Source organism: Glycine max, chromosome 8 (assembly GCF_000004515.6).
Source record: "Glycine max cultivar Williams 82 chromosome 8, Glycine_max_v4.0, whole genome shotgun sequence".
NCBI classification, from domain to species: Eukaryota; Viridiplantae; Streptophyta; class Magnoliopsida; order Fabales; family Fabaceae; genus Glycine; species Glycine max.
In genome coordinates, this window is record NC_038244.2 from 11,371,165 (window position 1) to 11,384,175 (window position 13,011).

The window sequence follows — 13,011 nt, forward strand, 5'->3', positions numbered from 1 at the left end:
GTTGAAGAATCATAAATTCAAATCTTAAATATTTGGTGAGAGTTTTGACATCTATAATAATTTTATTCAATTAAAACAAGATTGTATCCGACGGAGGTAAATATTGTTTAGAAAAAACAAAAAAGGCACGTTGAAGAAGTGCAACAGACAAACGTACTTATGGTGGGGTTGTTTCGTAATTGTCTGTGCATTAATAATATTAGGCATTTGGACTTGTGGTTGGATGCAAACTAGTTATTGTTTTGCACGGATTCGAAATTTCCAATATTAATTATCTGAACATCCTTCATCTTATGTTCTCCATAAGTTGTCCTTATAACTGTTCCGACTCTGGCTCAGTTTAGAACCAAAAGAGGTTTCTCACCAGAGACATGAGTTCTATTGAAGGTGCTACACAGCTTCTGGAAGAGGCTCTCCTTCAGGTTCACCTTCACTCCTTTCTTTCTTTCTTTCTCCATACACACCCTTATCTCAAAACCTCTATCTTCTTATCATGCTACTTGTATACAATACAATACAAGCCATGACATAATTATTTAACATAACTCATACTCATAAAAGAAAAATAGTTTGATCCAATCATTTCAATAAAGAAAAAAAAATGGTATTTTGCTATGAGATATATATGATTGGTTATTTTCTTGTGAAGGATGATGAAGAGAGTAAACAGTACACAAGAGATGGCTCAGTTGACTACAGAGGCAGGCCCGCTATTAAGAAGGATACTGGCAATTGGAGGGCTTGTCCTTTTATCCTAGGTATGCTTTTACATTATTCTCATCCTATTAAATAATCCAACTTTTGTTTATATCATTATGAGTAAATAATATAAATACTAATAGTGTGAAGGATTTTCTATCGTCATCTAATCATAGTTTGTCGTGTATGGTAAGTTGATAACTGGTAAGCTTGTCAACTTTAACAATAACCACCTTAAAAGTCATACTTACTATGATTTCTGATTTGTTGAGTGTAAGAATATTTTAGATATTTAGACATGATACATAGAAATTAAACTCTATTGTTTTTATGTATATAAATCTCAGGCAATGAGTGTTGTGAACGTTTGGCCTTCTTTGGAATTGCAACAAATCTTGTTACCTATCTTACCACCAAGCTGCATGAAGGAAACGTTTCTGCCGCAAGAAACGTTAGCATCTGGCTTGGCACTTCTTATCTCACACCTCTCATTGGAGCTGTTCTAGGAGATGGTTACTGGGGTCGATACTGGACAATTGCTGTTTTCTCTGTGGTTTATTTCATTGTAATAAACTAATATGAAATAGCCCTCTTTTCCTACTCAAATGTTTCTCCACACACATATCTCTCTTAATTATCCAGTAGTATGGTAACAATGAAAGATAAACAATATGAACACCCCTGATTCTGTTTTGGATTACCTATATAATATACTTGATGAATTTATTAGGATGCACCAAGAGTGTTATCCAATCATAGATTTTTATGTATGATAAAATTGTTGACTTTTCTAATAATTACTTTAAAAGATGATTCCTAAAGAATTAAACTTACTTGATTACATACATGCTTTGAATGTTTAATTGTCTTTTTATTGTTGTAGTAGTGATATGGCTACTGTGTGCAGGGGATGTGTACCCTGACACTTTCTGCATCTTTACCAGCATTGAAGCCTGCTGAATGCTTGGGTTCTGTATGCCCTTCAGCTACTCCTGCACAATATGCTGTGTTCTACTTTGGTCTATACGTGATTGCACTTGGGATCGGTGGTATAAAGTCATGTGTGCCATCTTTTGGGGCAGGTCAATTTGATGATACTGATCCAAAGGAAAGGGTTAAGAAGGGGTCGTTTTTCAATTGGTATTACTTTTCTATCAATCTAGGTGCCATTGTATCGAGCAGCATAGTTGTGTGGATTCAAGACAATGCAGGATGGGGTCTTGGATTTGGCATTCCTACTTTGTTCATGGTATTATCTGTGATAAGCTTCTTTATAGGCACACCTCTCTACAGGTTTCAAAAACCAGGGGGAAGTCCTGTTACAAGAATGTGCCAGGTTTTGTGCGCGTCTGTCCGGAAGTGGAATTTGGTTGTCCCTGAGGATAGTAGTCTTTTGTATGAGATGTCAGACAAGAGATCTGCAATTAAAGGGAGTCGCAAACTGCTGCATAGTGATGATCTAAGGTAAGTAAAATGTCTTTACTTTGGCATCTGAATCTAGTATTATAAGCTCCTTTCATCATCACCATATAGGCATAAGATTAGGATTATTTTACTATACATGTTGATTTTCTATCTAATATTCTTGTTGAAGTGCAATTTGTTTAACATCAAATTAGTAATTAGTTGTTTATGGGGAAAATGTTGGATGAGCCCTGCTCTAATGTTTCAGAAGTTGTAAGCCCTAATTGGCTATCTACAAATTAGCTATACCTTTAGCCCTTGATTGGCACACCAAGAAAGATAGAATAATTAAAATTGTCCTGATTTATAAGATGTTTCGTTGTTTTCTTTGTTTCTCCTTTCGTTTATTGTAAGAATATTGTGGTCTTTGTCAGTTTTGTGGATAGATTGCACTTAAACATTTTTCTTTTAGCCTGTCTTTGTTGCATTGAGAAATTTGTGCTAAATTTTGAAGTATTTTTTTACATGTTTTAAATTTTTCTTCTAGTCGACAATCTCTAGTATCCTCACTTTCTTAAAAATGCTCTTTCCCCCATACATAAACAATAAACAGGATTTCTTGCACACAACCGTCTTAAACTTCTTTTCTTTGTTGGCTTTGATGCAGGTGTCTTGATAGAGCAGCTACAGTGTCCGATTATGAGAGTAAAAGTGGTGACTATTCTAATCCATGGAGACTTTGCCCCGTAACACAGGTGGAAGAATTGAAGATCTTGATCCGCATGTTTCCAATGTGGGCTACTGGGGCTGTTTTTTCTGCTGTTTATACCCAAATGTCAACATTGTTTGTGGAGCAAGGAACAGTGATGAACACAAACATTGGTTCCTTTGAAATACCCCCAGCTTCCCTCGCAACTTTTGATGTCCTAAGTGTGGTTTTGTGGGCTCCTGTCTATGACAGGATAATTGTTCCCATTACAAGGAAATTCACCGGCAATGAAAGGGGAATTTCAGTGTTGCAAAGAGTAAGCATTGGCTACTTCATTTCAGTCCTGTCCATGTTAGCAGCTGTTGTTGTGGAGATTATGCGTCTGCGGCTTGCAAGAGACCTTGATCTTGTTGATGAACCTGTTGCTGTACCACTCAGTATACTTTGGCAAATCCCTCAGTACTTCTTATTGGGGGCAGCAGAAGTATTCGCATTCGTGGGACTGCTTGAGTTCTTCTATGATCAATCTCCAGATACTATGAAGACTTTAGGTACAGCACTGTCACCTTTGTATTTTGCGTTGGGAAATTACTTGAGCTCTTTCATTCTTACTATGGTGACTTACTTCACCACACAAGGTGGAAAGCTTGGCTGGATTCCTGATAATTTGAACAAGGGTCATCTCGATTATTTTTTCTTGCTTTTAGCTGGACTTAGCTTCTTAAATATGTTGGTATACATTGTTGCTGCCAAAAGGTACAAGCAGACGAAGACTTCTTAAGATTTTTCAGACATCTATTATGAGTTGAAGCATGTTCTGATCAGGTTGCTTACTACACATATAGTGATATAGGTAAATTGTTAGTTTTTTTTTTTTTGATCAGCAAAACTAAATATATTATATATATATGATCAAAACAGTACCAGAGGTACTAGTACAAAGGGATATACATCCTCATATATAAGTTGTAAATGACACGTTCTGTACAGTGCAAAAATCACATATATAAGTTGTAAATGACATCAGATTATTTGGGCTAAAAAAAATTAGAAATTTTGATTTTTTTTATGTTCATTGTGTTTGATTAACGGGAACCAAAAACCAAGGAGAACGAACTACCGGCAGAAAAGTAGCTCATCAACACAAGTCCAAAAAATATATACGGATGAGGTGAGAAAGGTCAATGGATAACATATGAGCAGAACATATTTGCCACATTTGGTGTACTAATAGTAATGGAATTTATCAACAATATCTAATGATGTTCTTCCCTTTCATCAGTTTTTTTTTTTTTACAATAACTTAGTTTAGAAAATCCAATTTCACTGGTCTATATAGCCTGAACACATAACTGCCTTGTCTGAATAACATAAACCTGCTTATGTTTTCTTGTTTGGCTCAAAGACATATTTGATGAGTGATTCCTTGATGGAAAGCAATTCTGGGAATTCTGTCTTCAATTTTGATGCGTCCATCTCATTGTTGCTTCGAGGAGCAACAATCACCTTTGCTTGCTCTTCAAGGGTGAAGTTAGACCACTTGAAGTTTGGGTCAATGTAATCCCTGTACATCTCAAGGATCTCATTGTGGCTCACAACCCCTGGATTTGTGAAGTTCCAGATTCCCTTCAAGTTCCTCTTTGCCATCTCAATTGAGATAGGCAGAAGTTCATCCAAAATAGTCATACTGTTTGGAATGTTGACCACTTTGTTATAACGAGAAATCTTTGTTATGAAGTTGCGCGGGTTGCTCAGGTCTGACGAAATTGGCATGCGAACCCTGAGTGTGCATACATTGTCATAGTCTCTCAAGAGCTCCTCAACCTGTCAATGTTCACATAAAAATTATTATGATAATTCATTATGAACAGATATAATTAATCCATAACATGTAAGAAACTTACCATAGCTTTAGTTTTGGAATAGAAAGAGCCAATGAAATTGGGCTTGTCTTCCTCCTTAAAACCAATGCCAGAGCCCTCGGGATGTGTTGCATTGTACTCGAATATGCACCCAGTAGCATAATTTATCATCAAGATCCCATGCTCTCTGCAGACATCAGCCATTGTTAAGGTACCAGCAACATTGGTGCGGATGGTTTCTGTTTTATGGGATTCACACCAATCAACATTGGGTCTGCCGGTCACTCCTGCAGCATTAAAAACATGTGTAGGCTTCACATTCTGAAGATCAGCCAAGAGTGAGGAGCGGTCCTCTAGGCGACCCTTTCCATATTCATACGGAATTCCTTGCTTTTCACACAATTTCCCCAGCAAACCCCCAATCCACCCTGTTCTACCATAGATCAAGAACATAAAAGGATGTTTCTGTTGAGAGCTGGTGTTCTTGGATGATGGAACCACTATCCTGGTATTACTTGAGCCAAAAGATGCAGGTTTTCCCTCTTCAGATCCCTCGAAATGCCTCTCCAACCCACCAGGCATCATCAGCATCCTAGGATGAGGAAGCAATGCCCCAGTAACATCACCCCACCAATCAGGGTTATTGATATACCAATCCATGGTTTTCTTCAAGCCTTCTTCCCAAGTGGTCCTCTCAGACCAACCCAAGTCCTTCAGCTTTTGATCATCAAGAAAGTATCTCTGGTCGTTAAATGGTCTGTTCTCTACAAATTTTATACAAGTTTCTGGGTCCATTGAGAAAAGTCTGCATATATCTTTGGCTACATCGACAACTCTCCTTTCCTTCTTTGTCCCGATATTGTAAACATGGCCAACCTCACCCTTGTGCAGGACAACTTCAAAAGCCTCAGCAACATCTTCACAATATAAATAACTCCTCACATTTGAACCATCCCCATGAATTGGAAGATTCTTTCCCTGCATAGCCAGGAGGATGAACTTTGGAATTAACTTCTCAGGAAACTGATTGGGCCCATAAACATTGTTTCCACGAGTTGTAATAACAGGTAGCCCATATGACCTACCATAAGCCATGACAAGCATTTCAGCCCCAGCTTTTGTAGCAGAGTACGGGTTAGTGGGAAGAAGTTGAGAGGCCTCATGGTTTCCAACAACAGCATCCTCTTCCGTCTCTCCATAGACCTCATCAGTGCTCACATGAATGAACCTTCTGATCTGGCCAGTAACCTTGCAGGCTTCTAATAGGACATGAGTTCCGTATATGTTGTTCTTGGTGAACTCAAAGCTATTACCAAACGAGTTGTCAACATGGGTTTGGGCAGCGAAATGCATTATAGTGTCAATGGATTCGGTGATGAGAAGGTAGTTGACAAGATCAGCACTACCAATATCCCCCTTCACAAATTTGAAGTTAGGAGATGATTTTGAAGGAAGGAGGTTCTTCAGACTAGAACAATAATCAAGTTTGTCAAGCACAACAATTTTGTAGTCAGGGTAGCTCCGGACAAGCCGGTTGGCAACATGAGACGCAATAAATCCAGCCGCCCCAGTAATGAGGATATTCTTTGGGGTGTACGAAGCCATGTCAGGCAACTTCTACAATAAAATCAAAGACAAAAAAAATATCAAGTAGAAATACAAACAGAAAATAATCAAAATATCATTTTTACAAAAGCTCAAAGTAAAATAAAAGCATACTATAGCCATAACAGAAATTGAAAAGAACTTTCGAGGAGATTAAAGCAATGGGGGAGTTAGCAGGATTCTGTACTTTCAACTTTCAAACCGTCATGCTATCAATTCAAAAGAGAAAATAATCATAAGGGAATTATAGCTCTAATGCTCATTATGAGTCCAAGAGAAAGAAAGGGGTAAAGCACAGCAAAATATTTTCTTGATTTTAGTTATTCAATATGTAAAAACAAACTAACAAACAAAAGGATATATTTTTCGTCAATGAAATGCAAGATAGAAGATCCAATCCTCAACATCTACAGAGAAGACAAAGCACAACAGAACATTGAATGGACAAAATTCAAGCCCCAAAGAAAAACTAAACTTCCTCACCAACACTACAACATGCAACGATTCTTTTTCTTCAACATTACCAACCACATTGAGCATATCCTAACATACTTAAGAACCCAGAATTGCAAACACGACAAAGATCTATTTTTCACCCTGCCAGCAGTTAAAATGCTCCCGTGGAAATCGATCACCGCAATTGAGAACAGAGAAAAAACATCATCTTCACAATCACCAAAGATCCAACGAAAAGGAACAATACCCAGATTTAAAAAAAAAAACACTCATTTTCCCAAAGCTCAATTCTTTTCACGAAAAAATTACAAAAACAGGAGGAAATCTCGCCAAGATTCAAAATGCCGCACTGTAACTTCAAAGAAAAACAAGGGGGGAAAGAGAGTAAAACTTACAAAATGGAAGGAAACCCAAAACAAAGAAGATGAAAAAGAGAGAGTTTTGAGACAACAATGGTAGAAGGAAAAGATGGAAGAGGGAAATGGTGTGTGTGTGTGTCTCTACGTGTTAGTAAGCAGAGGGAAATGGTGGAGCTGCGAAATCGTATATATGTACGCGTCTATATGTATCAACAGAGACTGTTAAGGGGAACCAGGGGATTCCTTAAATGACGAAAATGCCCCTGACTCCTCCACTCCATTACACGCTTGTCCCCTCTCCTTATAATTGTATAATTTTTAAGATTAACTAAGTTTTCAATCTTTAAAATTTTTTTGATATTTAATTTTTAGTTCTTAAATTTCTGGTCAAGTTTTTTTAATTTTTTTCATTAAATTTTTTAGTTTCTAAACTTTTATTTAACGGGTTAAAATCTTTAAACTTTTATAAATTAATCCTTGAACAAAAGTTTAAATCCATTATTTTTTATTTATTCAATAAATTTTACTAAAAATTGATTGTTTTAAAAGTTTAGGAACTAAAAATCTTAATAGAAAAAATTGAGGGACATTAACCAGTTAAATCAAAGTTTAGAAACTAAATCGAAATGAAAAAAAATTGAAAGACTTTAACCAGTCAAACAAAATTTTAGAGACTAAAAACTAAATTTTGAAAAAGTTGAAGGACTAAAAAATTAGTTAATCATAATTTTTAATGTTTTCTAAAGTTTAGATTAAAGTAAAAGACACTATAACTACAACATTAAAATTATGATCGATAAACTTAAAAATATAATTAAACTTAAGGGACCAAATAATTTAGTGATAAAGAAAAAAATAAAGAGTATAGATTAAAAAAAAAAGTATAAGGAGTAAAATGAGAAACTATAAAATTAAGTGAAATTAAGTGTTGTTGGAAATACTAGTAAGACTTTTTTGGTGGGGAAAATGGTAGAATGAGTAGACATTCTCAACAATATCTGGTTGGACACCAATAACATATTGAGGCTAATAATAAAGACCAACCTAAAGGCTTATTGTGCATGTCAAATTGTGAGTAGTTTCACCCAATTACAACTACTTAACTAAACCTTGGAAGCTAGGAGGATTTTTGTAAGGGTTTCCCACTAAGTGAGGGGGGAGGGGGGCAGGAGGGTGTTAGGGGATTTGAGCCCACACTTACGGGAATGTGAAAGTTTGTATCATATTTTAACCACTTTTTTTATTAGAAAGTCAACAAAAAAAGTATTTATTAGGGGTCCAAAATATAATTCACTAATTTATTAGGGATAAAAATATATTTAATCTATGAACGATGATGCATGTGTAAATGAATCCAAATTTAAGACATGGATTCTTAAAGAAGAATTTGATTAACATTCTAATTTTAATGAAAGGCAAAATTATACTTTTGATCCTCCACTTTAGGGCTAATTGACCTAATGGGGTTTCTTTTACTAACATTTTCCCAAAACGGGTCTGTTCTGAAACAATTGCTAGGGAAGGTCTCTTTTTAAATGCGTTCCGCCATGCATGTTGGCGACACAGCTGACCTGGAGCATGTTTCGCCATTGGCACTGGCAAAACATGTGAAGTAGGCATTTCGCCATTGGCACCGACGAGATAGAGGCTGATGTGGCGTGCATGCAAGGGTAAATTAGGGATGGTTAATTTTAACGAAAAAAAATTAAACATAAAAAATTAAATACGATTGAAATTGATTGTAGTTAAATTAGGGATGGTTGATTTTAACGGAAAAAAAATTAGGCATGATTGATTTTAACGGAAAAAAAATAAACGGAAAACATTAAATACGATTGTAATTGATTGTAGTTAAATTAGGAATGGTTGATTTTAATGGAAAAAAATTAGAGGAAAAAAATTAAATACGATTGTAATTGATTGTAGTTAAATTAGGGATGATTGATTTTAATGGAAAAAAACTAGACGGAAAAAATTAAATACGATTGTAATTTATTGTAGTTAAATTAGGGATGATTGATTTTAACAGAAAAAAATTAGGCATAGTTGATTTTAATGGAAAAAAATTATACGGAAAAAAATTAAATACGATTGTAATTGATTGTAGTTAAATTAGGGATGATTGATTTTTACGGAATAGGGGTAAATAAACAATTAGATTTCACGTAATTAAATATTATTTCCCGTTATAAGAAATCATATCAATTTAAAAAAAAACAATCAAAATAAAGTTAAAAATATATTATATCAATCATCAATTACAATCGTATTTAATTTTTTTCCGTTAAAATAAATCATCCTTAATTTAACTACAATAAATTACAATCGTATTAAAATTTTTTTTGCTTAATTTTTTTTTCCGTTAAAATCAATCATCTCTAATTTAGCCTCTATCTCACCAGCGTCAATGACAAAACACCTACTTCACATGTTTCGCCAGTGCCAATGGCAAAACATGCTCCACGTCAACTGTCAACATGCATGGCGGAACGCATTTAAAAAAGAGATCCTCCTGACAATTGTTTCAAAACAGATCCGTTTTGGAAAATTGTTTGTAAAGAAAACCCCATTAGGTCAATTAGCCCCACTTTAGCTTCAATTTCGTATTTGGTCCTCCAGTAGTTTAATTCACAAATTTGGTTCTCTTTTTTTTTTATAAAATCCTACAATGTTGGTCCCAGACACCTCAATTGGACGTTGACCGTTAAGCAGCGATGTTGACTACCACGTGTCACCGTCCGAAAAGCACGTTGAAAATGCTTGCATTTTTTTTTTTTACCTATATAAGTAAAAGTAAAATATTTTTACGTTGAAAAAACCCTTAACATTTTTGCAAATTTTTTCTCTGATCTATCCAAGCATTTCTAACATCGTCTCCATCATTGAAGCATTTCCGACATCGTCTTCATCTGAGAGATTTTTTTTTACCCATCTTTTGGTTCAGCTTCATAAAAAATTAACCACCACAACAACAACAATGGAGAAACGCGATGGAAAAAAGGAATGAATCAGCATTACCGTCGTGTCGAAAGATGCAAATGTGCTTCTGCCTGGCTAAGCAGAGGAATCCACGGCGGTGGTTCCAGCAAAAGAGGTTAGCTCCCTTGGCCTTGGTGATGACCGCGATGGTCTCGAAGAAAGGGAGTCTGTGGAACGCGATGGATTCAGAGAGCGGGATGAGGAAGTCTCTCGACTCCACCACCGTCATTGAGAGCATGGGCTTCTTCGCGAAACCGTTGGATAGACCGAAAGAGTAGCTCAGGCTCTCATTCGAGACCACCATCCTCTTGAGCCTAAGCTCCTCCAAGCCAACCTTGTTCTTGGCCAGTGCCTCAATCCATGGATACAGAAAGCCACCTCATGGAGAAGACCAAGATCTAAAAAAAGAAAAAAGGGGGGAACGGAACAGAACAGATCTTGGCACAAACAAGAGTGAGGTAATGACAATATCTTCAAATCTAGAACATGAGGGGAAGGTCTAAAAAGTGGATACTGATAAAAAAAATTTGAAAATTTTACATTTCCTTAGTTGGATCTGCTTGGAGGCTTAGCCAAAAAGAGCTCAATTTTTTTCTCAGGAAAAAAAACAACTAGAGAAGAAGAAGAAAAAATGGAAAATGGTGAGGAAGTTTGAAAATCAAAGCAGAAAAATTATGGCCCTACAAATCAAATGGTGATGATGACGATTTCCAAACAAAATAAAAAGGACAAAAAAGAAAAGTTGGATAGATCTGAGAAAAAATTTGTACAAATGTTTAAGGTTTTTTCAGCATAAAAATATTTTACTTTTATTGATGGGTAAAAAAAAGTGCAAGCATTTTCAACGTGGATGTTGACACGTGATAATCAACGTCGCTGCTTAACAGTCAATGTTTAATTGAGACATCCAGAACCAATATTGTAGAATTTTATAAAAAAAAAAATCAAATTTATGAATTAAATTAACGGGGGACCAAATATGAAATTAGAACTAAAGTGGGAGACAAAAATACAATTTTACCTTAAAGAAAATATGACATTCAAAAAAGCCAACTAGTTTTTTACAAAAAGTATGCTCCTTATTCAATGTGGATAATATGACATGGGCGTTCATCTTTAGTCGTATTAAAAATGTATTTGGTAACTGATAAGTAATAAATGCATATATTAATAGCAATGATAAATAGCATTTTTTGTGATGAACATAAGAAATAAAAATAACAAATGATTTATATATTTTAGGGACAAAAACAAAAAAAAAAGACATAGTAAAAGTAATAAAAATAATAATAATAACAATGATGAAAAATAATTTTATTTTATTAGGAATTCAATGTAAAATAAATAATATTTATTAGGGATTTGAAATATAATCCTTAAATTTATTAGGGACCAAAATTATATTTAGCTTAAGGAGTTTGATAGGGGTGCAAATGAATCCAAATTTAAGACGTGGACTCTTAAAAATGAGAATTTGATTAAATGAAAATACTGCCTTCAAACAAACCAACTAGTTTTCTGCAATGTTTTGTTGCATGTTGGGCTCATTAAGGAGAGTTTTTGTAAAATTTGAAGTATGCTTCTTATTCACGGCAAATAATATGGCATGGGCATTCATCTTTTGTTGCATTAAAAATATATTATGTAACTGATAAGTAATAAATGCATATATTAATAACAATAATAAATAACATTTTTAAAGATGAACCTAAATAACACAATTTATTTTACTTTTGTTATATGGTAATAAATGCTAGTGCAAGGACACATTCGGCATGCAAAAAATGTAATTATAGCATTAAAACGAACTCACACTTCTTTCTTTGACTTTCATTATCAGCTTCTTCTCCTCTCTACAATTTTTCTCTCTTCGGTTTGGTATTGAAATCTCAATCACTTTGAAACAAATTAGTGGAGGTATCTTCTCTATTCTCCTCCCTGTGTGTTAATTTTCTTCTAGCTTGCTATAATCAAACTCGATCTAATTTCACACTTCATATTTGTGTTTATGTATAATGTATAAAGTTAGCTTTTTTATCATTTTGTTTCGGACATGCAAGTTGTTTCGATGACAAGGCTAAAAGCTTGTCATAACTCTAGGCTTTTAATTTGGTGTTTTAGCATATATATATATATAGAATGGGATTCTGATTATTGTCATAACTGTATGATTATTTTTTAATTATTGCTAGCAGTTGGAAAAGGCTTCAACTTTTAATCTCATATCCTCAATTTTGAATGGGATTCTGTTGTGGCTGATAAAAAGAATTTTTATGATATAATTCAAGGTTTGTCACATTTGTTTTGATTTACTTGAGTCTAAAAGGGTCGTTCAATGGGTTTGTGAGTCTAATCATGACTAAATTAGTAAACATGATATATAGATCAAATTTTATTGACTTAAATATATTTTTTGTCTTTGAAATATACTTTAATTTTTTCTTTAGGTCCATAATACATTTTGTTTTGATATTTGATCTAAAAAAAAAAATATTTTGTATTTCATACTTCTTCACCATGTTGAATGAAAACATGACATTTAATAATAATAAAAATCATAAACCAAACAAAAAATTCCAAAATATTTCAACAACCTAACAGAGAACAGAGAGACGTAATAATAGGGATAGAATACAAAATAAATAAATAAATAAATAGGGACCAAAAGTAAAGAAAAAAGAATAATTAGGAATCAAAAGAAAAAATTTAAGTATATTTCAAGAATAAAAAATATATTTAAGTCAATTTTATTATTATATTGATTTTATTTTCTTACAACATATATATGATGTTTATTTTTATGATTCTTTTTCATACTTGAGAACATAGGAGTCTTCTTGATTTCTGGAACTATATGAAACTCAATACATATGATATAGCACTACTAGAAAAAATAAAATCAATGACAAAATTTGGTGAGAAAAAACAATCCTTCACT

General features: G+C 34.1%; 2 protein-coding genes across 6 annotated transcripts; one reads left to right on the plus strand and one right to left on the minus strand.

Annotated features, from left to right (window-relative positions):
• The first annotated feature begins 227 nt into the window (after positions 1-227).
• LOC100802668 (protein NRT1/ PTR FAMILY 8.3) lies at positions 228-3,636 on the plus strand. The gene is made up of 5 exons (XM_003531363.5): positions 228-422; positions 650-758; positions 1,047-1,264; positions 1,607-2,163; positions 2,771-3,636. Exons 1-5 carry the CDS (start codon positions 372-374, stop codon positions 3,591-3,593), a joined length of 1,758 nt encoding a protein of 585 aa, XP_003531411.1. The 5' UTR covers positions 228-371; the 3' UTR covers positions 3,594-3,636.
• A 372-nt stretch (positions 3,637-4,008) lies between these two features.
• Positions 4,009-10,867, minus strand: LOC100803187 (trifunctional UDP-glucose 4,6-dehydratase/UDP-4-keto-6-deoxy-D-glucose 3,5-epimerase/UDP-4-keto-L-rhamnose-reductase RHM1). Of its 5 annotated transcripts, none has more exons than XM_006585266.4 (3): positions 10,113-10,867; positions 4,717-6,288; positions 4,009-4,636 (listed from the first exon to the last, which is right to left on the minus strand). In XM_006585266.4, exons 2-3 carry the CDS (start codon positions 6,277-6,279, stop codon positions 4,193-4,195), a joined length of 2,007 nt encoding a protein of 668 aa, XP_006585329.1. In that variant the 5' UTR covers positions 6,280-6,288; positions 10,113-10,867; the 3' UTR covers positions 4,009-4,192. The 5 variants fall into 5 exon arrangements, with proteins under 5 accessions (XP_006585329.1, XP_006585328.1, XP_006585326.1 ...); XM_006585265.4 differs by having other exon boundaries at positions 4,717-6,291; XM_006585263.4 differs by lacking the exon at positions 10,113-10,867 and adding an exon at positions 6,763-7,353 and having other exon boundaries at positions 4,717-6,291.
• Between the last annotated feature and the right edge of the window lie 2,144 nt (positions 10,868-13,011).

Bases quoted from the DNA above. Each gene is read 5' to 3' on its own strand.
- LOC100802668 (XM_003531363.5), top strand. From the start codon at position 372: ATGAGTTCTATTGAAGGTGCTACACAGCTTCTGGAAGAGGCTCTCCTT. The intron at 1,265-1,606 runs GTAATAAACTAA...TACTGTGTGCAG, and splicing joins TCTCTGTGGTTTATTTCATT to GGGATGTGTACCCTGACACT. The intron at 2,164-2,770 runs GTAAGTAAAATG...GCTTTGATGCAG, and splicing joins CTGCATAGTGATGATCTAAG to GTGTCTTGATAGAGCAGCTA.
- LOC100803187 (XM_006585263.4), bottom strand. From the start codon at position 6,819: ATGCTCAATGTGGTTGGTAATGTTGAAGAAAAAGAATCGTTGCATGTT. The intron at 6,292-6,762 runs GTGAGGAAGTTT...ATTTTATTGTAG, and splicing joins CGTTGCATGTTGTAGTGTTG to AAGTTGCCTGACATGGCTTC. The intron at 4,637-4,716 runs GTAAGTTTCTTA...GAACATTGACAG, and splicing joins ATTCCAAAACTAAAGCTATG to GTTGAGGAGCTCTTGAGAGA.